This window comes from Mesoplodon bidens (genome assembly GCF_964165515.1).
Source record: "Mesoplodon bidens genome assembly, chromosome: 2".
Taxonomy (NCBI): domain Eukaryota; kingdom Metazoa; phylum Chordata; class Mammalia; order Artiodactyla; family Ziphiidae; genus Mesoplodon; species Mesoplodon bidens.
Genome location: NC_138177.1, coordinates 171,233,869 through 171,261,706, shown reverse-complemented (window position 1 = coordinate 171,261,706; position 27,838 = coordinate 171,233,869). Strand labels below are relative to the sequence as shown.

The following is a 27,838-nucleotide window of genomic DNA, read 5'->3' as shown; positions in this document are numbered from 1 at the left end:
CTGCAATAAAAGAAGCCACCACAATGAGAGGCCCATACACCGCAACTAGAGAAAGCCAGCGCACAGCAATGAAGACCCAACGCAGCCAAAAATAAATAAATAAATAACTTTATAAAAAATAATACTACCTCATGGAGTCCTGAGGAGATTTTAGTTTCATTTACTCAATTAGTTAATATATGTGCTACGCTTAACACAGTGCTTGGAACGAAATGAGCACTGGGTAAAGGATGATTGCTTGTAGTTCATCCGGTTTGGCTTTGATTTGTGCAACTCTCTTGGGTTTTGAAAGAATAGATGGACAGTTGCATGGATATATGGATGGATACATAAATGGATGGGTGATGGATAGATGGATCATTACACAAATGGATGATTATAGAGATGCATGGATGCATGGATGATGTCTGCTTGTTGGATGGATGGATGGATGGATGGATGGATAGATGTTGGATAGATAGGTGGGTGATGGATGGATGGTTGGATGCCTGTTTTCTTATTGGATGGATGGATAGGGAGTTGGATGAGATACTGAAATGTGTAATACATACTTTCTATCCTCACTGAGCTCATAGTTCAGTGGAAAACAAAGATACAGAAATAGATTATTACAACAGAGAGAGGCAGAAAATCCAGCTAGGGGAGGGCAAGTGGTGGGGGAAACCAGGAGTTAGCCTGTCAGGAGAGAAGAGATAATGGGGGTAGTTTCTGCCCTTAAGATACTCACAATCTTATTAAATAATTTGCCCCTTCAGATTCTTTTTCAAACTGAGCCAGGTATAAATAAATCTGTAAACAGGACAGTTAAAGGTGTTCTTTAAAAGGCAGTGAGCTCAAGTGTATAATAACTCCCAATTCAAAACATCATCTTCTCCCGGGAACAACCTCAGAGTTAATTCCCCAAATTTGTCAGAACACACACATTTCTTTGTCCCTGCTGCTCAGCCTCACCTCCTCCCTGGGCCACCTGTGCCACCACGATAGGAAAGTAAACACACGAAGCCACCTCCACCGTGCCCACAGCTGCGTGTTACAAGGTGAAGCTGGCCCAGTCACCGCAGTGAGAGCTCTGCCCAGCACCCACCCCTCCTGAACAGCAATCAGAAACAGGGACCAAATGTCCACAAGTCTGTGCAGTGTGTGCCTTCCTATTAGTGGTTTAGGTTTTAGGCTTAAAAGGGAAATAATTTATGGCAGGAAATTTGAAAAATACCCAACTGAGGGTCATCGAACGAGCCTCAGACTCGGTCCTGGCTGAAGCTCTGCCACTGGTCACTGTGCAACCCGGTGGGGGAGGGACACCTCAGGTCTCCATCTGTCAGACGAAAGGGTCTGACGGTATGACTTCTGAGCTCTCAGGTCTCACATTAGAAAACATATATTTCTTTTATTTGTAGGTTAAAAATGAGGGAATATCAAGAAATTTCAAAAGATCAAGTGGCCTGAGGCAAGTCACTGCCCCTCTCTGAGGCCCTGTTTATCATCTGACAAGAGAAGGCCATCATCCAGCCTCTCGGCAGTGCTGTGAGGTTCCAGTGTGACCGTTTCTGTGAAGGTGGTGAACCGTAAAGCTCTACACTGGTGAGTAAGGAGATGGCTTCCTGGTCATTCAGGGGGAGGCAGGGAGAAAGAGGCAGAAGTCGTGAGGCATCCACGTGGAGGACCGTTGCGTCACACCAGTTCACTTGGAGGTCCACTGCCCGTCTTGGAGGTCCACTGCCCGTCTTGGAGGTCCACTGCCCATCTTGGAGGTCCACTGCTCATCTTTGGGTGGGGAACCGAGGCCCAAAAAGCACAAGGACCCCTCCTGAGTCAGTGGGGGTCCAGGGACTAGAGCCAGGTCTCCGCCCGACCAGTATACTACTCATCACAGGTCCATGCGCGGTCAGTCCTCTGGGGTCTCAGATCTCGGGGTAAGGCAAGATCAGGTTCCACATCTCTCCTCCCAGCAGCTTCCCCACAGGCATGAACCACATGTGAGGCGGCGCAGGCGAAGACACCCTGGTGGTGGTAACAACAGTGTTATATCGGCAGCTAGGGAGTGGGTGGCCGAGAGAGGTGTTGTTTTCTACCGTGATACAGGCATGCAGGCAGGCTCATGAAGGCTGCTGCTGCTACTATCTTGGCTGTGGGCAAAAGGGGGAGGGGCGAGGGGCCGGGGGGCGGTCCTTAAAGCAAGTGCCAAAGGTCCAGAGCCAACCCCACAGAAACGGGTGTTAACCACTTACTGCCCTTTGCTGGCCGCCTGTGATGGGCAAGGCTCCAGAGGATGGTTAGAAGCTGTGCTGAGGGGTCAGCTACCCTGTGTTCAAGTCCAAGTTGTGCCACTCACTATCTACGCGGCTGCAAGCAGAGATTTCATCTCTTTACTCCAGTTTCCTTCTTTGTTCGAATAGTTTAATCGTGGTATCTCCTGCAAAGGGCTATTGAGAGGATGACATGAGACAGTACAGACAAAGGGCTGTCCCACACCTGACTCCTGAGAAACTGTCTCTAAGATGAAGATTTGGATGCAGGAGATTTGTCAGGGAAGGCTCTTGGGAAAGCACCTGTGAGGGGGTGCAGGAAGCAGGACTGGGCAGAAGGAGAAGACGACACGCTCTGCAGTTGCCACAATCTGGAGCTCTGGGGCAGGGATCACCCTCTGAGTTCTCGCACACTGAGGCCAGGACACCGTGCTCCGGGAACAGGTGTGACCTTGACTTGGGCTGAGGGCAGTTCCAAGGAGGCACTCAGCAGTGAGCTTTCGGCCGGCAACACTGCTGGAAACTGGGAGATGTGTATCTTGGTCCTGAAGGGGAAACCTCAACTGTGCATTGCAACATCCACTAAAAGATTTTACGACTCAATAAACATTATCCGTTAATATCATTGTCATCACCATCAATGTCATTATGACCACCACCACCATCATCATCTTGTTTAACCCTCCAAACCACCCTGGGAAGTGGATGCTATTAATATCACTTTACAAATAAGGAAACTGAGGCTCAGAGAAGTATAGTGACTTACTCAAGGATGCACAGCTTGTGCATGCAGAGCCAATATTGGGAAAGCAGATTTGTCTGTGCTCATTCCAGGGCTCATGGCTCTCTACTCCAAGATGAAGTCTGTCCATCCCAATCACCCTTCCTTCCAGAGCTGGACAGATAGCCACCTACCTGCGCCATGGGCTGCCAGATCCAGCACTGAGAGACTCCGTGATGGAGCCAAAGTCCGTCTCTCCAAAGCCTTTACCCACTGAAGCGCTAGATCCATGCTAAAGAAGTCTGGTTCCCTCTCACGTGTGTTTCAACTGTAACTGTCTGCTTCCAGGGTGAGAGAAGGGAGCCCCAGAGGGTGGGGCTTTGAAAGACCCAAGAGTCATAAATCCACCCCCATGTCTTCTCATGCGCTCATGAAATGTGCTTGGCCGGATGCCTTCCTGGAGACATGCTGCTGAGAGCCCCCCCCCGGCCCCCAAGGCCCCCAGAGTGAAATCTGAACCCATGCTGCCCCACTCCCACCCCCTTCCCGTCACACCAGCCTGTTTCTATCGCCCCACAAACCCTGCTTGTTCTCACCCTGTGCCTCTGCTACCCCTTGCCTCTTCCTGATGCTCCCTTACCCAGCTCTTCTCCTGCCTTCCTCCCATTCCCTCTTTGGGTCCCAGCTTAGATGTCAGCTTCCCCAGGAAGCCTGTGACCTCCAAAGCCCAGGTCAGGGGGCTTTCCTCAGTGTCCCCAGCGCCTTGTGCTTGCCCTTCCCCCACCACATTGACAGCCTTGTGAGGTCGGGGACTGTGTCTTGTTAACCGCATGTAGCACAACATCGAGCATGTAGCCTGTGGTGAATAAATGGTGAATGGATGAATGAATGAATGAATGATGGAGGAAGGAGAGTCACTTGGTAAGATTTACCTCGTTCCCTAGAGACGACCCAAGAAAGGAGAGAGTCCTCGCCCCAAAGTCTCAATACTGCAGTCTTGTCCTGGCCCCTCCTCCCTGCCCCATATCACTCCCCAATCTGTCATCTAGGGAACCTCCCTGGACCCAACCCAGTGAGAACCAAACTGGCTCCCAGACAGGCATGCTGCAATTGTCCTAAAATCATAGCCACTAAGGTCCTTAGAAACTTGTTGAAGACAGATTGGGAAAGACCAGAGAGGGTATATGAGCTCCCCAAGATCACACAGCAAGCTAGTAGCCCAGCCTGACTGGCTGCTCCAGTCAACCATCCCTCCCCGGACCCCAGGAAGGCCAAGTGGCTCTTTTTCACAGTCTTATTAGACCAGCAGCCCCATTGGCCACTCTCTCTACAGGCAGCAAGTGGAGGACACCTCTCTTCTCCCTGCCCTGGGAAGTTCTCCGGAGCCAAGAGATTCTTCCCCACTCTCCCTTCTCCTTCCTTGCCTTGTTTCTCTGGCCGCCAAGCTCTGCAGGGGAGGGAAGTGTGGGAGGTTGGCACCAGGGAGGCTGCAGGTTGGAAATAAATTCTAATCAAACACAGAATCATTCCATCTTCTCCCTCTGCTCTGAGGACAGCGTTTTTGCCGGTATTACTCATGTTCGGAGAGAAATCTTTTGAGGCTTCTCAGAGCCAGAGGGGAGCTTGAAGGGTTGGGAGGATAAAAATCTTTTCTTTTTCCCCCCAGGCTAGTTCTTGCTTTTATTATCTTCTCTCTCTGCCTCTCATTAAGGCAGGACTTTGATGAGATAGATTTCATCTGGCCCTTCTCTCCCGATCTTAAAGGCACAGGATGGTGTGGTGCTGACAGCTGTCTGGAGCCCAAAGGCAGAGACCCGCCAACGTCGGGGAGGATGAGATGGGGGTGGGGGCAGCCCTGCACGTTGCGGGAAGGAGAGAGGAGGGGAAACAGGGGATGGATTCTCCTGGCCATTGAGGGCAGGGGCCACGAGCTAGGAAGCCACTAGCGAAAGGACAGCCTTTCTCAGAGGCAAAGACCAAAGGAGCTCAGGATAATGACTGTTATTCTTGAGGACTCTAATGCCTCTCTACCCTTCATCAAAAACCCACTTCCATCCTACCTCCATCCCCAAATTAGACCCAGAATCTAAATCTAACTACCTCTCTCTCTTCTCACAGCTAGCACTCCGGTTCCGGCTGTCACCATCTCTTTCTTTTCTTTCTTTCTTTCTTTTCTTTCTTTCTTTCTTGCTTGCTTGCTTGCTTGCTTTCTTCCCTCCCTCCTTTCTTTCTTTCTTTCTTTTCTTTCTTTTTCTTTCTTTCTTTTCTTTTTCTTTCTTTCTTTTCTTTCTTTCTTTTCTTGCTTTCTTTCTTGCTTGCTTGCTTGCTTTCTTCCCTCCCTCCCTCCTTTCTTTCTTTCTTTCTTTCTTTCTTTTGCAGTTTGTGTAAATATTTTCTTCTTAAATATTTCCTTTTTATTAATTTTTATTGGAGTATAGTTGCTTTACAATGTTGTGTTAGTTTCTGCTGTACAGCAAAGTGAATCAACTATACATATACATATATCCCCTCTTTTTGGGATTTCCTTCCCATTTAGGTCACCACAGAGCACTGAGTAGAGTTCCCCATGCTATACAGTAGGTTCTCATTAGTTATCTATCTTATATATAGTAGTGTATATATGCATCATCTCCTCTTTAGAGCACTGTAGTATCACCCCCCATCTGCCCCCCACTCCCAGTCTTTCCCACCCCACCCCCAAAGCCCCTCTTCCATCCAGCAGCATGAGTGAGCGTTCAAAAGCTGAAACCATGCCACATTACTGCCCTGCTTAAACCTCTTCCCACAGAGACCAGAATCAGATCCACCATGGCCTGCAAGGCTCTGCCCACTATGGCTCCTCTCGGCTCATCTCAAACTCTCCCCTCATCTCCAGCCCCAGCTGCCCTGTCCTCCTCCCTGTCCCTGGAACGTGCCAAGCTCTCTCCCCCAGGTCTTGTCACAAATGCCACCTCCTCAGAGGGGCTTTCCCCACCCACCGGAGTAAAGAAACCCCGCCCCTGTCGTCTCTACCACATCGTCCCCGTTCAGCTCTGGGCTAGCTTTGCGCTGTGTCCGTGGAACTCAGCGCGACTGAGTTGCCATGACCTCTCCCAAAATTCCCTCCCCTGGATGGTGCTGGGGTGATATGGGGAGCAAGAGACCTCCTGCATGGGGTTTGGAAGGCAACAATGAAGCGCCAGCGGCTGTATGTTTACATCACGGTCTGAAGGTCGGGCCCTGGTACACCCTTGTCGCTGATCTACCGCCCACCTTGTTGGCAAAGAGAGGCCCTTGATCCTGCAGCCCCTCCAGCTCTCCCGATCGCTGCCTTCAACTTCTCCAAGTCATGGAACAAGTATGTGTGCAGCTCCATGCTGAAGGGGGCCACCTCATCCGGGAGGTCTCCCCGGCATCAAGGTGGGAGGTGGCGGAGACAGATGTGGGTTCCCGTCTGTCCTTGCTCTCCTTCCCGACTGCCAGCCTGGCCGACCCCCAGGCCGGACCCCAGCAGCAGAGGAGCAGCCCACACAGATGGTCCCGCACGTTCCCACTTGACTAAGGTCTAACCCCTATTATAAAGCCTTATTCTGTACCATTAGTAACGATGCTGCTGCTCTGATTTAAGCCCGATGGCTCTTATCTCCATTTTATCTCATCAACGCTGAAAGCTAGTTGAGTTATAATAGGGTCACTGTCTTTCTCACCACCCTAGAGGGGAAGAGGCTTGAAGGCTAGGATCCTGTCCACTTTCTCACAGCTGTCCTCCCTTATGTGGACCAGAATCTGGCACATAACAGGTGCTTAGTAGTTACTGAGGGATGGACTAGCTGCCATCAGCTGGCAGGACTTGGTGAATGAGACAAAGGCACTGTTGACATCAAAAGGTGACCAGCCAACACTGTGTCCACACTGGGTTTATGCACAGCACTAAGGAGACCCCTCCCTCTACCTCCAACTGCATGCCACCAAAAGCTGCCCCCCACCCCAAGAGCACCCCCTCCCTCTCACTGACCACCTCCTCCAAAGAACAGCCCAGGTGCCCCACGGCCCCGCCCCATCTCTTCTAGCTCCCAACTTCCTACGTCCTGCTTCCTGCCTCATGGTCACAGAGGTGACCATACGCAAGGCCATGAATGCCCAGGTACCACCAGGTGCTGGATCTCCTCTGACGCTATCACCACCGCCCTTTCCTCAAGCTCCCATCCCATCTCTCACAACAGGCCTCTTCTGGCCTTCCGGTCTTTTCAAGGGACTATTCCCAGGGCTCTCTCCTCTGTCCCCTCCTCTCTTCTCCTCTTCCCCCACTCTTCTCCCTATACATCCCCCAACACCCAGCCCAGTGACACCCACCCCCATCATCTGACCCATTGCCTCCAAGATCATAATCTCAAATCTGTAGTATCTCCCATGTGCAACGACTCTCCCGATCACCCCATTTCCAATGGTCTGCCAAAGGTCTGACATATTGACACAGTATTCGAACCCAGAAGCATCAGGTGGGTGTGTCCAAGTGCAAATTTATGCTTTTTATTGTATTATCAAGTATCAGTCCCAAGCCACACCATTGACCCTAACCCTACTGAGTCTTGGGAACAGACCCTTAGGAAGGGGGAAGGAATGTCTAAAACCACTCATCAGATGCACCCAAGCTCAGTGCCATCCCTGTCATCCATGACACCCTATCTCATGCGCAGGGCTCAGCACATGGTAGGACTTAATAGACATGCACTGAATGAATGTGTAGATGGATTAGCACATGGGGGGCAAGGCCTCTACAAGGGATCTCACTCCAAGAGGACTGTCTTTTTTGCTGATGCAAAACCCGAGGAAAGGGGACTTCCCTGGTGGCACAGTGGTTAAGAATCTGCCTGCCAATGCAGGGTGTGAGGGTTCGAGCCCTGGTCCAGGAAGATCCCACAGGCCACAGAGCAACTAAGCCCATGCACCACAACTACTGAGCCTGCGCTCTAGAGCCCGCGAGCCACAACTACTGAGCCTGCGTGCCACAGCTACTGAAGCCCACGCGCCAAGAGCCAGTGCTCAGCAGCAAGAGAAGCCACCACAATGAGAAGCCTGCCGCACTGCAACGAAGAGTAGCCTTCTCTTGCCGCAACTAGAGAAAGCCCACGTGCAGCAATGAAGACCCAGCACAACCAAAAATAAATAAAGAAATTTATTTTAAAAAAAAAAACCCGAGGAAAAGGAAGTTACTCAGTTTTCCTGGGTATCTTCCGTGTATACAGGAGGTATATCTTGTTTGTTTTCCTCTGTTTTAAAAAAAATAAGGAATGGGCTTGGACTACTTTGTGGGAGGCCAAAGTAAGGAATACAGAGATGCAGGGATGGATGACATGAATCCCCAAGGGAGAAAGTAAGGGAGGGCACCCAGCAGTGGTGACTGAGGCCCTGGGGATATTGAGTGGGTGAAATCTTCACCCTCAGCTTGTAAAACTTCCTGCAAGGCCTTGTGTAATTAGACCCAGGGGAGGATGACAAGATACCAACCAGTCTTAGTCCACTCTGGTGATACCACCCGCCTGGACACCACATCACAGCCAGCCCAGGACGCAGCCCCCGAGATCCTGGTCCACTCGGAATGCTCCCTGCATGTCCAGCCCCTCTGCATGGGGACACGTGCAAGGCACTAACAGCTCCTGGATGACTCTCACACTAAGAGGTGCTTGACGGCTTGCAACACCCGATCGTCCAGGTAGGTATTACTGTCTCCATTTAACAGATAAGGAAACTGAGGCTCAGAGATATCAGATGACTTACCCAAGAGCTAGCAAGGGGTTTTATGAGATTTGAACTCAGGTCTGTCTGACTAGGACCTCCTCCTCCTTTCTCCAACATGCTATTTTTTGGAGAAAGCTGAAATCTAAACCCAGTTGAAATTCACAATAAAGGCCCACATGAGATGTTCAATCATGGAGTCAATGCTCACATTCAGTGCTCAAAATACATGATAATTACACACAGTTGGTGCTGGAAAATGCACAATGTTCACAATAGGTGTTTCATAGTGCACAGCAAATGCACATACTAGATCACGATGGTGATGACAAATGGTTCCAGGGAGGGTGTGGCTGGAACATGGTAACACCCATTGGCCCATTTACACAAGCTTAGCAACCTAATTAGTTGTCATCCAGCAAGATTCAGGGCCCTGGGGACAGGTGCATTTGACAGGTAGTGGGTAGGGATAGAGGAGTCAGGGGAGAGTGGAGAACAGGGCCAGGAAAGGCAGCAGAGTAGGTAATAGGGGCCAGGGGGTGGGGCAAGGGTCAGGGTGCCAGGGAGGAGGAGGCATGTCAGGGACCATGCCGAGGTTTACAGGTCACCTTTGCCAATGATTCCACCACCGGTCAGAGGAATCCCAGTGGTGATGGTAACTGCAACAATGGTGCCCAATGCACAGTCTCCCCCCGAGGCTCCAGTTGGGTGTCAGAATTCTCCTCTCTGCACTCACAGAACCTTGAACTTGCCCTGTCACCTCAGGGTCTGGTCATCTCTCTGCCTCCCAGACCACAAGCAGATTTAAAACCCTCACGCTAGGATCTAATTATTTATCCACCATTAGATAGCTTCACAATGGATGCATGGATGGTTGGATGGTTGGATGGATAGACAGATGGACAGATGGACTGTTGGACAGATGCATATTGGATAGATGGATGGATGGACGAATGAAAAATAGGGGGATGGGGATGTGAGAGCTGGCAAGATGTTGCAATGATGGTTATCATGGTCACATAAACACTTATCCCAAGAAGGCTCAGGAGAAAAATTAAATCAAGGTCTAGCATAGACCCCCCTAGGTCAGGGACCACCATCCCAAAAGCCTAGAACTCATGCAATTCTTAGTAGAAGAAACTAAAAGGACCTACGGGCCTTTACTCCTTAAAGGTGAAGACCGGGCTTCCCTGGTGGCGCAGTGGTTGAGAGTCCGCCTGCCGAGGCAGGGGACACGGGTTCGTGCCCCGGTCCAAGAAGATCCCACATGCCGTGGAGCGGCTGGGCCCGTGAGCCATGGCTGCTGAGCCTGTGCGTCCGGAGCCTGTGCTCCGCAACGGGAGAGGCCACAACAGTGAGGGGCCCACGTACTGCAAAAAAAAAAAAGGTGAAGACCATCCTTTTGCACCCCCCTCTCCCCACCAGGACACACGACAGTGTCTAGGATAGAGTCACACACATCAGCCAGACCTAACAAAATTCCAATTGAATTTGATGAGGAGTCATTATTGAAAACCTACTGTGTGCTCAGCAGAGTCATATGCTGACCAGCTGGCCGCCCTTCCCCTGGCAGGCTGCGGGCCTGGCCAGCCGACTGACGGAGCCGGGATCAGCTTACACAGCCGTTGGCATTTCCTTCACTGTGAATGCCCTTGTCTCGCTGGATAAACGGAGAGTGTGATGATGACAGGGGTGGTCAGAATGATTTAATTTCATTTCTGATGCACCCTGCCTGGGGAATTCTCATTGTCATCAGGTGGTGACAGCTTACGGTTGTGGGTATTTAAACAGCTCAGCTCTTTGTTTCAATGGGCATCATATAAAATTACTAAACGAGCAGATGAGAGACAAAGGGTCAGCCTAATCTGTTTGGGGAAACATTACCTGGGAGCTGCTGACCCAGGCAGAAGGAAAATGTTGATATGTGTGTGTTCTCAGGGCACCCCCGGTGTTAGTTGTGGAGGTGACTCCCTGCGGTCCCCCCTCCTGAGTCCAAAAGGAAAGTATTACTGAGTCTGTCTCCCCACTATTGTGGTTTGGGGGAAAATAGCTTATCCTCTCACGATAATAAAAGTAATACATCCCCACTGTAAATATTTAGAGAATACATTTTATAAAGGGAATATTTAGGGAAGTGGAAAAAAAGAAAGTAAAAATCATCCAGTAACCTCATCCCTGCAAAAAACACCATTGACCTTTTCTTCCATCTTTTTATTTTTTCTTATCTATATTTTCCATAGCTGAGACGATAATAATAATTAAGAAGAATAACTAAATCTTCCCAGGGAACTCTACTCAATACTCTGTTTTGGTCTATACGGGAAAAGAATCTAAAAACAAAACAAACAAAGAGGGGATATATGTATATGTAAAACTGATTCACTTTGCTGTACACCTGAAACTAACACAACATGGTAAATCAACTATACTCCAATAAAAATTTAAAAGGAGGGCCTCCCTGGTGGCGCAGTGGTTGAGAGTCCGCCTGCCGATGCAGGGGATACGGGTTCGTGCCCCGGTCTGGGAGGATCCCATATGCCGCGGAGCGGCTGGGCCCGTGAGCCATGGCTGCTGGGCCTGCGCGTCCGGAGCCTGTGCTCCGCAACGGGAGAGGCCACAGCAGTGAGAGGCCCACATACCGCAAAAAGAAAAAAAAAAAAAAAAAAAAAAAAAAATTTAAAAGGAGACTAATGAAATCTTAACGCAGTATATGCTAGGCATTGTTTTAAGTGCTTTACATCTATTAACTCATTTAATCCTCCCAACAGCTCTACGGGGTAGGACTATTATTATGCCTATTTTACAGATGAGGAAACTGAGGCACAGAGAGGTTAGGTTGCCTGAGTTTGCAGGACTAAGGGGCAGAGCTGGGATTCAAACCATTCTTCAACACTGTTCTCCTACCGCAGGTCCAATTTATTTTCTCCTTTTTGCCTTGAGCATTATGACATACGTGCTCTCCCATGTCAAGGCACGAACCACAGAAATATTATTTTTAATAGTTGCTAAATATTCCAAGTCGATGGACTCCAGTTTACTTAGTCATTCCTGTATTCTGGATACCTTTTTCCTGAATTTTCAGGGCTCTATACCATCCCTAGCACAGTGGTGAACGAACTTTCGCAAAAGAAAGCCACTGCCTCCTACTCTTTCCCTTCCAGAGAATAAGTTTACACCCACCCAGCCTGTCACCACCACACAAAGCTGGCCCCAGCTTCTCACCAGGACTTGAAAGCAACAAATTCTAGCCCCCAACTCTCCACCCCCTCCCCTGAGGCGGAAAGCTTGGAATCAGAACTCTGAGCCAAATATATTACACCCTGGACCAAATATATTACATTTCCACACTTGCCCTGGGCAAGACAGTGTGGGCAGCGCACCTGTCCCACCAGCCACCTGTGTAACACACCTAATCTCTTCCAGCCTCGGTTTCCTCCTTGTAAAACGGAAATTCCGGGGCTAACCCTGCCTACCGCAAATGACAAGTTCTCTGTGAAGATCAGATGACATAATTGCCATAAAAAGGCTTTTGAAACTGAAAAAGAGCTCTACATATGCAAAAGATTGTTATTATTACAACATTAATTCGACAATGTTCCCTGAGGAGCTGCTACGTGCCAGGAATTTGTGTGAAGCCCTGGGGATATGGAGCCCAACAAGACAGCCCCAGTGCCACCCAAGAGGGAAACACAGTCCGATGGAGGAGGACTGACCAGCTGTGACACTCAGTGGGGTGAGTGCTTAGACAGACAGAAAGCATCAGGGCTGCAGGAGCCTAAGTCAGGGAACTAATTCAGGTGGAAGGGCCTCAGGGAAGGCTTCCTGGAAGAGGTAACAACTCAGCTGCAACCTGGAGGATGAGTAGGATTTGGCAAGACGAAAAGGGGTGGGAGGCTGAGAGAACAGCATATGCAAAAGTGCGGAGACAAAAAAGTATCACATTCTGGAAAGAACAGCGTGGCCAGGGCGTAGCGGGTTTATGGCGAAGTGGAAGGACAGGAGGCTTGCAGGGTAGACCACACCCCCATCTGCTCTTTTAACAGCCATTGATCCATTGACCGTTTAGGGAATGAGGAGGGGGCTGCACAAACCACTCCCAGGAAGCAGCATCACCCACTTTACAGCCTAAGGGTAGCACAGAGTCAGGGGACAGGACCCAGGGAGACGGTTGGGAGGGGCCGTTCTTCATGGAGCAGTACAGGGCAGTGTTTAGAGGCCTCCTTCCAAGACTCTGCCCACCCTTGGCCCCCGCTTCCTCGACTACTGGCTCCACTCCACCCCCCAGGGCTACCCCAAAGATCAAACTTGATGGATCCCCAGGAAGTTCAGGGAAAGAAGCTACTAGGTGCTGGGTATTCATTGTTATCGCCTTTACATCTTTCCAGCAATCCTCTGAGACCTGGATTCATGGTCCCATTTCACAGATGAAGGTCAGAAAAGTAAAGTAATAAGCCCGAGGCCCCTTGTGGAATGAATGTGTGTTTAGGGTTCAAGTTGATATAGGCATCAGAGAGGCGGAGCTTAAAGCCTCTCCGCTGTCGCCTCTGGACAAGTAAGTTACCACTTCTCTGCACCTGTCCGCGGGTGAGGATACTGCAGCTACCTCTGCGGGCTGCTCTGAGGCCTGGCTGAGATGTGCACCTTGAGCAAGGAGCCTGCAGACGGCACAGCCACTCGGAGATTATCTAGCACCGTGTCTGACTCTCCCAGAGCCCTGCAGGTACTCACCCTCCTGAGGTCGGGACTAGGGTCAGATTAAACTGGAAATCTCTCCACATTCACCAGGAGAGCAGACAAATCCAATCCCAGGCACTAGACATGTTCTCATGCAGACCGAGCTCCAGGTTTGGTCAAAATCCAAGATGCCAGTCCTTTCCGGCTCAGCTGGGACCCTAGGGAGACCCCAATGCTCTTGCCCTCTGGGCGTCTCAGAAGTGCCCCATACAAGCTCCCTTCCTGCCAGCGGAAGAGCCAGGCTCCAGTGGAAGAGCCAGCCACCAGTGGCCCAGAGAAGAAGCTGCCCAGCGGCTTTCCTGAGGCCTCGGCCAGAAGGCAAGGGAGTAAAGGTCCTGCTGTGTTTCTCCAAACAAACCCTCAACCTTTCTGTGCCCCAGTTTCTTCACAATTACAGGAGGTTCATGAAGGGTTTATGTATTTCCTGCTCAACATTTATTCAGACACTGTTCTAGATCCTGGAGAGCTAGCAGAAAACAAGGCAGACATTGTCCTCAGAGAGACAGACATGTCCTTCCATCCTCTGGTGCCTCTGTTTCCCCGGGTGTTCAATGGAGGTTATAAGAGTGCCTACCTCGTGGAGGTGTTGTGAGGATTAAATAAATGAATATCTGTAAAGAGCTTAGTACAGGGCCTGGCACTTAAGAAGGGGCCCTGGAAAAGTTTATTGTTAGTAGTGGTATTACTCGTCACTGGGTTATAAGCATTGGATGATGTTATTATGTTATTGTTATATGTGTAATGTGCTTAGGGTGTGACCAGCACACAGTATGCATGAAAAAGATGACAGCTATTACCTCAAACGTTACCCAGTATACTCAGCCCATTTTAGGGAGGAGGAAACTGAGGCATGAGAAGATAGGTGTCCTGCCCAAAATCTTACTTTGGTTTGTCGTAAAGGCTCTTAAACACATTCTAAACCAGGATTTCTCAACTTCGGCACATTTGGGGCTGGATAAATCTGGGCACCATAAGATGTTTAGCAGCATCCCTGTCCCCTACCAACGAGATGTCACTAGCTCTACCCTCCTCCCCCTGTTGTCACCATCACAAAGGTCTCCAGACATTACCAAATGTCCCCTGGAGGGCAAATTGCTCCCCTGCCCTGTGAGAAGAACTTCCCTAAACAGACCCTTGAGCTCGCACTTCAAGAACCCCCAGGATCTGACCCAAAGCCCCCTCCTCCTCCAACCCTGGCGCCAACACGAATGCCCTGTTCCAGCCACCATCCCCGAGGACCTGCCCTTTGTCAAGCAAACCCCAAACCTGCCAGCCTCCGTCCCGCTGCTCCCGGTCTTCTCCACACCAAGAGCTCCCCACAACACCCCGACCCCCATCCAAGGCCCAGCTGAAGTCCTACCTGCTCACTGGAGGGTCTCTCACCGCCCCAGAACCCGCTGTTTTGTGCCCAGACCTCCAACTCCTCCCACATAAGTAGTCATGAATGTGTCCGTCCTTGCCTGCTACCTGTCCCCTACCCCCACCCGACTCCAGACAGAAGCAACTGGAGGGCAGGGGCTGTGCCTGACTCATCTGTGTGTCCCCAGAACCCCAGCACAGGGCCAGGCACACGGGGCTGGCTCATTGCTCTGTGCATAGGGCACGTCACAGATGTGACTGGCGCGCCAGACTGGCTCTCAGGCTAAGGAGGCATCACGGCATCCCGCTTAGGAGTGGGTAAGAGTTAAGAGCTGTTTCCACTTCTGGCTCCTTCCTGATTGTGGACAGGTTATGCAAATCCTATAGGCCTCAGCTTCTTCATATGTGAAATGGGGATAATATATGGTGTTTCTGATTGGTAGGATTGCTGGGAGAATTAAACAAATACTCCTGACCCAATCCAGTGCTCCCTCTGGTTTACAGACAAGGATGTCCAGGTGAGGCCTTGAGGAGGTGGGAAGCTCCTGCCCCAAGTTCCCCTGAGGCCTGACAGTCGAGCTCCTTGGATCTGGAGGAAGAGGAGCTGCTGCAAACCAGGATGTGAAAAAGCCGCGCGGACAGGGAGGGCAGAGGCAGGCGGGAGGCCGCCAGACACAGTAAATAATTCACGCAGATGAACTGGAGATAAGTGCGGCTTCGTGGGGGATTGAGTTCAGGTCGGAGGAGGCTCAGACGGCTGCAGGGGACTTGTGGTCTCCCCTGCCTGAGAGGGGAGAATTAACCGTGGCTCCGTCTGCCAGGAAAACGCGGCCCCAGGTGCTAGCTCGGGCCACTCCCTGCCAGTGGAGGAGCTCCCCCGGAACTGCCCCTTGCCCCTCGGGGCAACCAGCCTCGGCTGGCCGCCTCCGACCAGCCGTCCCCATGGCAACCGCCTGGCCCGGTCCAGGGTTCACCGCCAACCGGATCCTCAGCCTCCCCTCCCCCACAGGAGGATGGGCGGTTTAGGCTCAGAGCCCGGCGCCCTTTGGGCTGCCAGAAGCGGTAGAAAGTCATGTTGCCCGACCCTGTCCTTATATTGGCGCAGTTGAAACCAGGAACTCTTGGAATCATCCTGCCTGGGGTCAGTCCCAGCTCCATGACATTCTAGCTGTGCCACCTTAGGCAGGTGACTTCACTGCTCTGTGCCTCGGTTTCTCTTATCTGGAAAATGGGAACAATAATAACAGTAACTACCTCCTAGTTACTGTGAAAATTAAATGAATCAAATGCAAAGAGTGTAGAACAGTTACTGGCCTCGAGCGTGCACCTTGTAAATATTACTTTTCAAATTGGGAAAAGGAATCCCAGAGGGGCAAAATACCTGCGCACAGCGACCAACCCACAGTGTGTTACTGGCACACTGGGGATTGGAAAGCAGTCACCAATCTTTTCCAAGACACCCTCTGTGGATGCTGGCAGCATGCTATAGGGGTTCCCCAAGTGTTTCCTAAGCTTCCTGTGGGTCCACCCCTGCCTTCTCAACGTCTTGAAGCTTCACTGTCATCGAATGGTCTTTGACCAGGCAGTGAGGCCTCTGAAGGCCAGAGGAGGCCTTGCTTTCCCCAGCCCTGTCTCTCCAGTGCCAAGCATAATACCCGGCCCACCCCCACACGGGGCTGTTGAATCCCTGAATGAATAGGGATATAATTAGTTAATTTCCTCTACCCAAACACCCTCCCAGCCCACCCTCTTGAAGCCCTTAGCCACTGGCCCTCTGTCTTACCAGACATCCCTTTCCCTGACAACTTTGTGTCATCACTGCCTGACCCCACCTGCCCAGCCCCCATCGCTACTCCGTTAGGATTTCCCATGGCCCATTTCCCAGGTCCTCCTCCTCCCTCCAGCCTGACCTCCCCAACCTCCTTTCCCCTCTAGTGACCCTTTGTCCTCAGACAGCTGTTTCTGGGTCAAGGACCTTGCTCCGAGTGAGTGGGTGTGTGCTGCCCGGGGTTAAGGGAGAACCTTCCAGCGTGAAGGGTAACAAGATCAACCAAGTCCTCATCTCGGAGGGGGACGGTGGGATGGGGATGGGGGCCCAGGGCCGGCAGGGTGGGGCTGTCTTTCTGGGACTCTTGGTTTCTCTGGAGAAGCGAGTGGGGCCCGTGGACACAGGCTCTCCCTCTCCCCGGGGCCACCCCACAAGCTCCAGCCCAGCTGCCAGGTTTCCCTGGATACAGCCCGGTCGCGGAGGATTTATTTTTGCATATGGTTTGGGAGAATCTCTGTTTCTGGAATAATGACAACCTTTTTTTTCCCCTCCTCCTTCCCTCCAATAGGCAGATTTTATAAACCAGAGCAGCTGCCTGAAGGTTTCCAAGAGCAAATTCTGCACAGTTTCTAATCAGGGTGACAGTTCCCCCTCCACAGGAAGTTGCTTTTATTAATTTTGTTTAATCTTTTTTTTTTTTTTTGTAAGGCTCCATCTACCGGTCATCAGGCAGCACCCTGGGCCTTGTGGGCAATTTTGTTTTTCCCTGGTTTGCCTCGAACTCATGATTACATCTAAACCACAGTGGGCTTACCCAACAGAGGGGCAAAGTTGACTGGCTGAAAAGTGGGTCACCCACATTACCTGGGCAGAAAAGTCCCAATAATTTATGGAGATACTCCCCCCTCAGGGAGGGGGAATATATCTTCCCACCCCTTAAGTGGGCTATAATGAGTTCCTTCCAAGGAGGACAGTATGGAAACCAGAAGGAAACGAATAACTTTGCCCTGGAGAAACCTGACAAATGCTACCTCAACCAAGTGATCAAGGTCAATATCAACAGTGATCAGTCATGTTGACAGTGTGTACCCTTGATAGGATGTGATGAGAATGGTACTTTATTTACCTCCATGGTCTTCCTCCCAAACCCATAACCCCAGCTGAAGCATGAGAAAAACATCAGACAAACCCCAGTTGAGGGATAGCCTGCAAAATACCTGACCAGGACTCCATCAAAAACAGGAAAAATCTGAGAAATGATCACAGCAAAGAGGAACTTAAGGAGACAGGATGACTAAGTATAATGTGGGGCTTCCCTTGTGGCGCAGTGGTTAAGAATCCACCTGCCAATGCAGTGGACATGGGTTCAAGCCCTGGTCCAGGAAGATCCCACCTGCCGTGGAGCAACTACATCCATGCGCCACAACTACTGAACCTGCGCTCTAGAGCCTGTGTGCCACAACTACTAGAGCCCGTGCTCCGCAAGCTCGCCGCAACTAGAGAAAACCCGCGTGCAGCAACGAAGACTCAGTGCAGCCAAAAATAAATAAATAAAATAAATAAACTTTTTAAATATATAAATAAATGTAACATGATATCCTGGATGGAATCCGGGAACAGAAAAAGGACATTAGGTATAAACTAAAGAAACTCGAAGGAACCGGTGGAGTTTAGTTAATAGTACTGTACCTGTGTTGTTTCCTTAGTTGCGAAAAGCATATTGTGGAAATGTCAGGTGTGAACAATAGGAGAAACTGGGTCAGGGGTACATGGCAACTCTGTAATACCTTCACAACCTCTCTGTAAATCTAAAACTATTCTAAAGTAAAAGTTTATATTTTTTAAAAGAGGGTCATGTGTTTGGGTTTCAGGCAGTCCCCAAGACCCAGTTTTCTTTGGTTCCCTTTTTTGCCAGCATAAAGGATCTGAGCTGCTGACTTTGGGGGTCTCCAAGCTCCTAGCTCCCAACTTCATTGCCATGGCAACTGTCATTTTCAAGCCCAAGGAAAACTCCCATTTCTTCATCATTGGATATTCAGTTAGCCTAGCACAGGACCTGGCCCAAAGTGGATGCTAAGTTGATATTTGTCCCATGAATGTCACATGGAGGACCTGTTGACAGAGGGGATCCAAGCAGAAAGCCAAGCTCTTTCCTTCCCAGGGCAAGCAGTCAGGATTTGTTAGTCTCCATCCAGAGAAGGAAGGCTTGTGGCAGTCTGGTTGGAAGGGTGTAGGAGACTCCTCTCAACTGCCTTCGGAGAGCAAGCACACAGGTTTACTTAGGATTGTATTGTTTGGGGTGCTTTGGGGAACTGATGGGGATAATGAGACGTGAGCTGATTGCTCTCCCCCACCCCGCCCCCGCGGGGATGCCTCCACTGCTCCTCAGTCCCCCTCAGGGTGTCAGCTCTGGGCTGCCAGAAACCATCTGCAAAGAAGCTTCACACACCTCGAACTGTTTGCTAGGTCTTGAAAGTCCACTGCCTGGCGCACAGTAGGCACTTCATGTATGATGACTGACATTTATAACGCACCAGGCCCTGCACCTGGGAGGAGTGGGAGCTCCTGTTTAACCCTTTGTGCCATTGGCATTGCCACCATCCCCATTTTCCGGAAGAAGAAACAGAGGCCCAAAGAGCTTGAGAAACCGGCCCCAAGTCCAAACTAGAAAGTATATAAGAGGTTTCAAATCCAAGTCACCGAAGTCCCAAACTCATGCCCTCTATGTGCTCAGTAGCCACCCTGAAATCTACCCCCTCTGCTGGGCCCTGAGGGCCGAGAACCAGCTGCCTGCTGTCTGCACAGGCGTCCGTGCTCACTCCTTCATCTGTGGCCTCCAGACAGCAGTAATTTTCAAGTCACTTTCTTTTAAAACTTAATTTGCCAATTTCCCCCTTAGAGGTGCTTTTTGATATTCCTTCAGGCTGTCAGCCTGGACAGGCCAAGGAAGCAGAATCCAGGGAGATGGATGCTTATTACAAGCATTCGATTAATGGAGTTTGAATAATGCAGCCCTGGATGCTCGATCGATGCCTGGAGGCTTCGAGACACCCTCCCCCAGATCGGACTTCGAGTGGCCTTTTCCGTATTTACTGCCACCTAACCAGATACTTCAAACATATCCTGTACTTGGTATAATTTGATATCTGCCCAGTCCCCAAAGTGCCTTCTCAACAAATGTTTACCCCGATGTTCAAGTATATTTAAAAGATTTATATTCTTCTGTTGCTGATCGCAATCCGCGGGAAAGGCAAATTCTGTCTTCCCAGACAGAGAATCCTGCCTTGGCTGATGGGGTGGCTTCCAGCAGAAACCTTTTAATACATCACTTATTAAAATGGACCCGAGCCTCACCAAGGGCTCCCGTGCTTCCCAGCAGAGGGCAGCCCCAGGTCTTAGCTGACCACATCCAAGTGGTCAGCTAAGATGCCCTGCCTCCCTCTGACCCCTGATGCAGTCAGTTGTCTGTTGACAGAATAGCGGGAGAGCCCGGGCTCAGAACGATAAACCAACAAAAGGATATTTAAGGCTGAAGGACAATGGCTGCAGCTGGGACTGAGCCTGGGTCTGGGGTCAGGTGACTCTGCATCCCCATCCTGGAGCCCAGACTCTGGGTTCCAGTGTGCTTCACGACTTACCAGCTGAATGACCTCATACAAGTTACCTAATGCCTCCGAGCCCTGGTGTCTCCTGTATCATCAGGACACAGGTAACACCTGCTTCATAGAGCTGTTTCGAGCCCGGCCTACAGTAAGAGCTCAGTGAGTATGGATGTTGTGCCCGTCCTTTTAGCCCCTCTGGGGTGTCGATTTCCTCACCTACTAAAGAGAGGTAGGGGCTGTGGGTTTCCAGAGTTGCTGGGCCAATTGTGTGAGGCTTGGAAGGGAAAGCGCTTTGTAATTGCACGGCGCTTTGATCAGGTAAGTGGTAATTACTCCTGGGTGCAGACAGACACCTGCCTTCTGAAAGAATCTTTTCATTTGGCTCCTATGCCTCTTGGCAAATTGATGTTGCACAGAGGGTGGGCCAGGCCCCTCTCTCTGCCAGGCGGCCCCTCAACCTTCACGCGGACAGAGCACAGGGGAAAGCTGGGCTCCGTGGTACCTAAAGGCCAATCAGCTCCAAGCACTGGGACTCTCTGGGGTCAGCGGGGAGGAGAGCCAGGTTTGGGAACAGGGTCACACACCCGGGAAAATCAAGCTGGCACCCCACCCCACCCCCACGGTCCTGCAGGCACTGCCAGCTCCATTTTGCCTGCCGTTCCTGATGATGACTGATAGAGACTCCACTGGGTCCCCCTGAGGCTCTGGGCCTCCACCCCTGAGAAGAGGGTTGAGACATCACTCCCCTCCCCACAGGCCCTCTGGAGCCCCCCTTCCTCCTCCCCACCCAGACCTGTCTTACCTGATGTCTGAGTCACACTCAGGCTCCTGTCACTGTGAGCTGTGTTGTGACTCCCCGACTGACAGTTTTACAACAAACACATTAAAAGCTCCCAGCACCGGGACTCCTGGATGCCAAGCAGCCCAGGAGAAAAAAAACTCTCCCGGCTTTTCTTCAGCCAGAATCCTTCTCCCAACCCCTCCTCCCCCAGGGGCCTGCTCCACTGCCATTAACTGTCCTGAGCCCAACAAGGGGCTGAGAATCTTTTTTCATAACGAGACCTTTTGAGCCATGATTGGAGGAGAGCTGCTGAGTTGGGGAGGCCTGAGACAAACCAAACCGGGCTGTGGGCCCCAGAGGACCAGGCTCATCCCTCCAGGAAGGACCTGTGAACTCAGGAAGGCAAAGGTGCAGGGCAAAGAGCATGGGTCCTCCTCAGCCCTGCCCTTGAGGACGGGTGGCCCATGATGAAGGATTACCTGGGCATCTGATGCTGAGTGCTACTATGTGCTGGGTGCTGTGTGAATCTTCCCAACAACCTTTGAGGTAGGAGCTGCATTAACCCCACTTCACAGATTTGGAAACTGAGGCCTGAAGAAGTGAAGGGACTTGCTCAAATCCATAGAGCTAGGAAGTGAAGGAGCTGAGATTTGAATCCAAGCCTGCCAGCCTCCAAACTTTGCCTTTCACGAGGCTGACTCCCTGCCAACCAGCACACCAGCCCTCCTTCTCCCCACACCCCACCAGGGATGGCAGAAACCCCACGGAAGTAGGGAGAGCCCAACGCAAATCCAAACTGGATGCACTTGCCCTCCAGGGATGGCCTTGCCACTCCAGCTTCTTTCCTATCACCTGAGCCCAACCCACTGTGGCCTCCACACCTTTTTGCCTCACAGACCAAAGCTACCGTTCCCGCCTTCCCGCCTGCAACCAGCAGACAAAAAGCAAGCTCCCCGGAACCAAAGCCGAGAAAAGAGAGGAGTGAGACACAGGAACAGTTCTTTTATTGTACATTGAAGAAATAGCCCTGTGTGCTGGTTAAAGGTGCAACATACAGAATATTGAATTAAGAAAAGAGGCAACAGGGTAGGGAAAGGAAGAAACCTCTTGAGGTCCAAAGTTGCAAACAAAAAATGGTAAAAGATTCCTCACGCAAGAGGCATTTTTGCAAATACCATGCAAAACAGGCAGCTGGTGTGCCCTAAGAGAACCCCTATAAATAACAGAAAAAGACACTCCAAGCATTCCTTTACGTGGACTCAGAGCACAGGGAAAAGAAAAGAAACCAAAATGCCTTTTGGCATTTCAAGATATTTGGCACTCTTGTGATTACATTTTTTTTACAGTCCATTAAAGAGAATAAACTGACACAATATTAGAGAAAAAAACAGGCTGCTCACACAACAGACTGCAGGGAGAGGTTAGAAAAAGCTCAAGCATTTTTTTTTCTTTGTTTTTTGTGTGTGTTTTTTTTCCTGACATACAAAATGTGTTCATTTGCATTAACTTGGGAAAATAGCTCGCAGCAACAAAGAAACACAAGCTTTACAATTCATTTTAAAATAAAGTGACGATTTTTTTCTATGTATGATTCCTTAGAAAAGTTCTCGTCTTGTTTTAAACACATTCTTGATAACTTCAAAAGATGACCAAAATAGAATGCAGTATCTATAGAGATCATTTTCTGATTTTTTTTGTACATCCAAGGATAACAACATAAAAAAATAAAACTGGACAGCATTTCACATCCAAGTGCACAGAATCATTTTTGCAAGATTAAATAATGTAAACATTGGGAACAGCCAAATCAGCGAAGAATGCCAACACCTCAAAACACCCGGTGTTGCTGCTTCATTATTTAAGTGGTTCAAAATCCAGATCTATAATTGCGCAATATTCACTGTATATAAAAAGAAATGGATATTAATTTTGACAAATAGCTGCAACTGAGACTTCTCTTTTTATTTCTTTATGTATATATATATAGTGATTTTTTTATTTTTAAAAATTTTTTTTTAATTTTTATCTTTGCAAAGGAGCCCAGAGCCTTCTCCTTCTCACGCCTCATCTGTCTCCCGGCCTGACACGAGATACAGGTTGCTGATTTCATCGTGGGTAGCAAGCTAGTAATAAATTTCAAAGTGCTTTCTCTTTTCATGCTTTTTGCCAATAACTGATATCGCCGTTCTCATTCTTATTCTCTCCCTTAACTCATTGTCTTTAGGGGAGTTAGACACCAGGAGGTGCCTTGTCTGTCATATTTTTCAGCACGTCATCAATCCTATCATCTTCAATAACAACTGCAAAAAAAAGGGGGGGGGAGAAAAGGAGAGGTGAGCGCTCTTGGGCCTAGCCGGGGTCCCTAAGTTTCGCTTTACGCCCGGGTCGGAGGGGCGGGTAGACTGAGGAAAGGAGAGGGAAGGGGTCTCCACGCGTGCTCACACGGCCCCCATCCTCTTCTGCTCGGCCAGGGGTCCCTCTGCTGCTTTCCTCTGAACCACTCCCCCACCCCCAGGCCGCGTCCCAGCATGGTCCTGAGAAGAGGAAGCAAAGAGGGCACAAATCCCGCAGCCCTGGCGGCAGCCTGGGCGCGCACCGGCCTGGTCCTCACCCCGGCCCCCACCCACCCTGGAGGACGCATTTATTTAGAAAAAAGGCTCCTGGGCGGGAGAGGGAGGGGAGGAGGAGCCACGGGCTCCGGGCCTGGGATCCTCCCGGGTGCCCCGAGCGCAGCGCCAGTAGCCGAGGCGGGGTGCTGAGGTGCGCGGAGCGAGGAGGGACGCCAGGGGCCGGTTGCACAGCGCGCAGCCCGTCGGGGATTCTGGCCTCGCTTGGGCCGGGAGCCCCCCACCTCCGCGCTGCCAGCGGGCTGACTCGGCCTCTCCGCACTCGCAGCTACAGAGGTCGGAGCCTCCCTTCGCTGCCCGCCGGTGGCTCGCCCGCCTCTCCGCATCTGCCTCTCTGTGTCCTTCGCCTCTCTCACTATCTCTACCTAGCCTCGCCTTCCTCGGTCCCTCCATCAGTCTCGCGGCGCGACGGTCACCGGTCGAGTCTCTGGGCCTCTCTCTGTGTCCGGGGTGCCGGTCGCCCCCATTGTTTCAGCTGCTTCTGTGTCCTCCCCAGACTTGCGTTCCTGGCTCGCTGTCTTTCCGGCTCTGACTCTCTCTCTCTCCTTAGCTTTGTCTCGGTCTCTGCCCATCTCGGCCTCCCCGCTACTTCCCCCCTCCGCCTTCCTCCCTATCTCTGCGTCTCAGTCTCTCACGGCAGCTATCGGTCTTTCTCATTGTCCCCGCGCCTCTGGAGCTCCTCTTAGAGCTCCTGCGCGTCCCAGTCTCTACGGGGCTTTTCCAGCTCCTGCGCCGAGCGCCCAGGCTCGGCAAACCCCCTCCCCCTGCCAAGGAACAATGAAAAGCCGGTGTGATCCGAAAGCCCCTCGCCTTCCCCGCCGGAACCAGCCCTCCGCCCCGCAGTTCCCCACGTCGTTCCCTGGGGAGCCCTACGACTCCCCCCACCCCGGGTTGTAGATCGAGTGCAGCTGCTACTACACTGCGCAAAAGGGGCGCAAAAGGGGCGGGGGCAGGGTATAAATCAAAAATCAAACTTTGGGGACCGGGGTATAACCTTTCAGCCCCTGCTGCAGCGAGATGCAGCCACGCCCCCTGGGTGACCCCAACGAGGATCTGGCTGAGGGGGAGGGGTTCCCGAGGCCAGCCGGAGCTGAACCCGCAGTGCGGGATCACCACCCCCCCCCGTCCAATTCTGCGCGATGAGATTTTAGTGGGTCGGAACGGGCTCCCGGGTGCGGGAAAACCCCGCAAACCTCCGCCAGGCCTGGGTGCCCGGGAAACGGGTGTCGGAGGAGGCGGCCGCGAACTCACCCCGCTTGCTCCGGCCGATCTGACCCAGCTTGGGCGGCCGCTTGTTCTGCCCGGTGCCGAAGAAGTTGTTGGTGTCCTGCAGGCGGCAGGAGAAGATCTGGCCCACGTCGCCGCCGTCGCCGTAGGGGCTCAGCTTCTCGTCGCCGTAGGGCAGCACCTCCGACATGGTCGCGTCCGGGGGCTCCGCGGCGGCACCTCCTCCGCCCGCGTCCCCGCCCGCGGCGGACAGGGTCAGCGGCGCTGGGGCCGGGGACGGCCGGCCGGGGACGGCCCGCGGGCTGCGGCGGCGCTGGCGCCGGCGAGAGGCCGGAGGGCGCCGCTGGGGCAGGAGCGCGCAGCCGGCCCGAGCGACCCCGCGAGCGCCCGAGGCTGCGCTGCGCTGCGCTCCGGCTCGGCGGCGCGCGAGTGGCTGCTGTTCCGGCAGAGGCGAGCAGGACTCACATCCTCGGCGCGCTCGGGCGCTGGGCTGGGGCCGGGCCGGGCGGGGCCGTGAGCCGGGGGAGGAGGCTGTGCCAGCGAGCCCCGAGGGCGCGGGGCCGAGGAGGGCGCACCCCGGGAAGCCGGGCGGGCCGGTCCTGCGGCGAGTGCGGGCGACGGCGGCGCTGGTTCGGGGAGGCTGACTGGGGAGCTGCGAGCGGCTGGGCTGCGAGGGGTGGAGGGGGAGGGGAGCGAGGGTGGAGGGAGGGCACGGGTGGGGGGGGAGAGAAGCCCGGAGGGAGGGAGGGGGAAGAGAGAAACCGAGAGGGAAACGGGGAGAGAAGCAGAGACACAGAGAGAATGAGAGGCAGGGGAATCGACCGAAAGAGAGAGAGGAAGGCAAGAGGGAGGAGAAGAAAGGGCGGAGGGAACGACTAGATCAGGATCGGAGAGGCAGAGGGGAGAGAGAGAAAGAGGGTCGGAAAGGGAAGGAGGAGAGTCAGAGGGAGGAGAAGGAGGCCGGGACCGAGAGCCAGCCCGCGGGCGAGCTGCGAGCGAGAAATGCCGGCCGCGGCGCGGAGGCGAGGCCGGTGGGGAGGGCAGGAGGAGGGCGGGGCGGAGGGGACCCGGGCCGCGGGGACAGATCCCTGGAAGCCGAGCGACGTCACGGGGCAGCGCAGGCCGGCCCGGGCCAAGGCTAGCTTCCTGCCCCCGCCCCCAGCACCCGCGTCCCGCCCGCGCTGAGGGGCCCCCCGTGAGCCCCGCCCCGGCCCGGCGGCCTCCGGGCGCCTCCTCCTCCCGCGGGGTGTTTACCGGGTCCCGAGCCGGTGCGCGGCGGCTCCGCGCGGGACCTGCCACCAGCTCTACCTCCCGCGGGGAGTTGGGGGGAGTGGGGATTCCGGGAGCGGGAAGGGGAACCTACGACGCACACGCGGGGAAGGACAGATGGATGCAGGTCTCCCCGGAGGCCAGATGCTGGGGTAGAGGTCGGAGGGCACCCGGCGACCTTCGGACACGGTCTCCCCCGCCGGCGCCAACCGGGGAACCCCTTGCCCCCATCACACGCGCCCCACTCTAAACTCTCAGGGCCCGGCCCCTTGGGCCTCACACCCTCCCTCTCCCACTCGGTTCGCCCTGGAAGGCCCTGCTCCCAGCCAGGGCTCCCGCAGGGGCCTCGGGGTGGAGGCGGGTGGGGGGAGGGGAGGGGCAGCCCAGCCTCCCCGAGGAGCGGGGAGCGCCTTCTTACGCCGGGCTCGCCAGGGATGCCCGGCTCTTGGCGTCCACTGCCTCTGCCGGGGACGTCCCGGGCCTGCAGCTCTCTGCCCTCGGGGACCTCCCTTCCAGCAACTGCCACAAGCCCTGCGGAGAGACTGAGGCTTCTGAGCCGAGGAGCGGGCTCTGGATCCCGGGAGGGAGACTGGGGCAGCCCCAGGGTCCTGGGAGGCGCGTCTGCCGAGCAGATGGTAACTCCAAGGGGGCAAGGTGAGCGAGGAGGGCTCGTTATCCTCGCCCAGAGCCGACAGCACCTGCTCTCCCCCTGGAGACCGCCTTCACGCGGCAGGACCAGCCTGACCGCAGAAAGAGGCAGCCATCCCAAGGTCATACAGTTTGCTGAAGGCAGGGCAAGGAAACACATCTTGGTCCCCTAGTGAGTCTCAACTGGCTCCACCAGCTGCCCTGCAAGGGGTCCCACCAATAGCGAAAGAGCATCCTCAGGTTCACTCGCACCTTAAATCTGGGACTCTGGGTGAGTGGTGGGCTGGAGGGAAGGGGGGAGGTGTTTTTTAGTGACAAAACATCTGGTAGAGAGGCTGCCTGAGAGGAGCCAGCCCAGCCCCTCCCCCAAACTGTGTAAAGGGGATCCCTGGCCTCCAGAGGCCAGGCACCTTGGGGAGAGGCGAAGAAGAGGCTGAGAAACCGGGATGCAGATGGACTAGGCATGACCTTTGGATTCAGGCCTGGGTTTGAATCTCAGCCTTGTCATTTGCTAGCTGTGTGACTTTGGGCAAGTCACATCCCCTCTCTGAACTTCCATGATCTCAGCTGTCAAATGAGGCATGTGGCTAGCTAGCATCAGGCTCTCGGGGCCTGGCTGAGCATGGAGGTGCACTAAACATTTGCGAAATGACTTAATGATGGAGAAAGAACAATAGTACTTCATTCATTCCCATTTCAGAGCCGTCAGAATTGGGAGGATCCTTAAGGAGGACCCGGTCCAACCTCCTTCATTTAGAAATGGGAAAACTGAAGCCCAGAGAGGGTCAGGGGCTTTCTCCGAATCCCACAGCTTGTCAGTGGCAGAAGCAGCAGGTCTCTGGCCCCCTTTGCTCCACTCCACAAGCAGCCTGTCTCCATTCATTAAGGCTTTACCAAGTGTTTGCTTTGAGGTTAACACCAGGCCAAGTGCTGGAAGAGAAAACAAAAGCACAACAAGCAGGATGATAGTTACAAGAAGCTCTTACATTTGTATCAGTCTTTCTATTCCTCCCCACCACACCCCAAAGCATCTTCACATCCATTATTGACCTTGCTTCTCAAAATAAACACCTTTTGAGGTAGAAAGAGGAGACAGTGCATCCCTGTTTAACCGTTAGCAGAAAGAGTATGTGACCTGCCG

The 27,838-nt window shown here is 52.7% G+C and overlaps 1 protein-coding gene across 2 annotated transcripts; it reads right to left on the bottom strand.

Annotated features, from left to right (window-relative positions):
- Window positions 1-1,809: 1,809 nt before the first annotated feature.
- Window positions 1,810-25,654, bottom strand: CAMK2N1 (calcium/calmodulin dependent protein kinase II inhibitor 1). 2 transcript variants are annotated; one of them, XM_081223827.1, is made up of 2 exons: window positions 24,805-25,654; window positions 1,810-2,001 (listed from the first exon to the last, which is right to left on the bottom strand). In XM_081223827.1, the coding sequence occupies exons 1-2, from the start codon at window positions 24,968-24,970 to the stop codon at window positions 1,925-1,927; spliced, it is 243 nt and encodes an 80-aa protein (XP_081079953.1). In that variant the 5' UTR covers window positions 24,971-25,654; the 3' UTR covers window positions 1,810-1,924. The 2 variants fall into 2 exon arrangements, with proteins under 2 accessions (XP_081079953.1, XP_081079954.1); XM_081223828.1 differs by lacking the exon at window positions 1,810-2,001 and adding an exon at window positions 21,930-23,226.
- Between the last annotated feature and the right edge of the window lie 2,184 nt (window positions 25,655-27,838).

Coding starts and splice junctions, on each gene's coding strand:
- CAMK2N1 (XM_081223827.1), bottom strand. CDS start 24,970: ATGTCGGAGGTGCTGCCCTACGGCGACGAGAAGCTGAGCCCCTACGGC. Junction 2,002..24,804: donor GATCGGCCGGAGCAAGCGGG/GTGAGTTCGCGG, acceptor TACCACCACCAG/GGTGTCTTCGCCTGCGCCGC.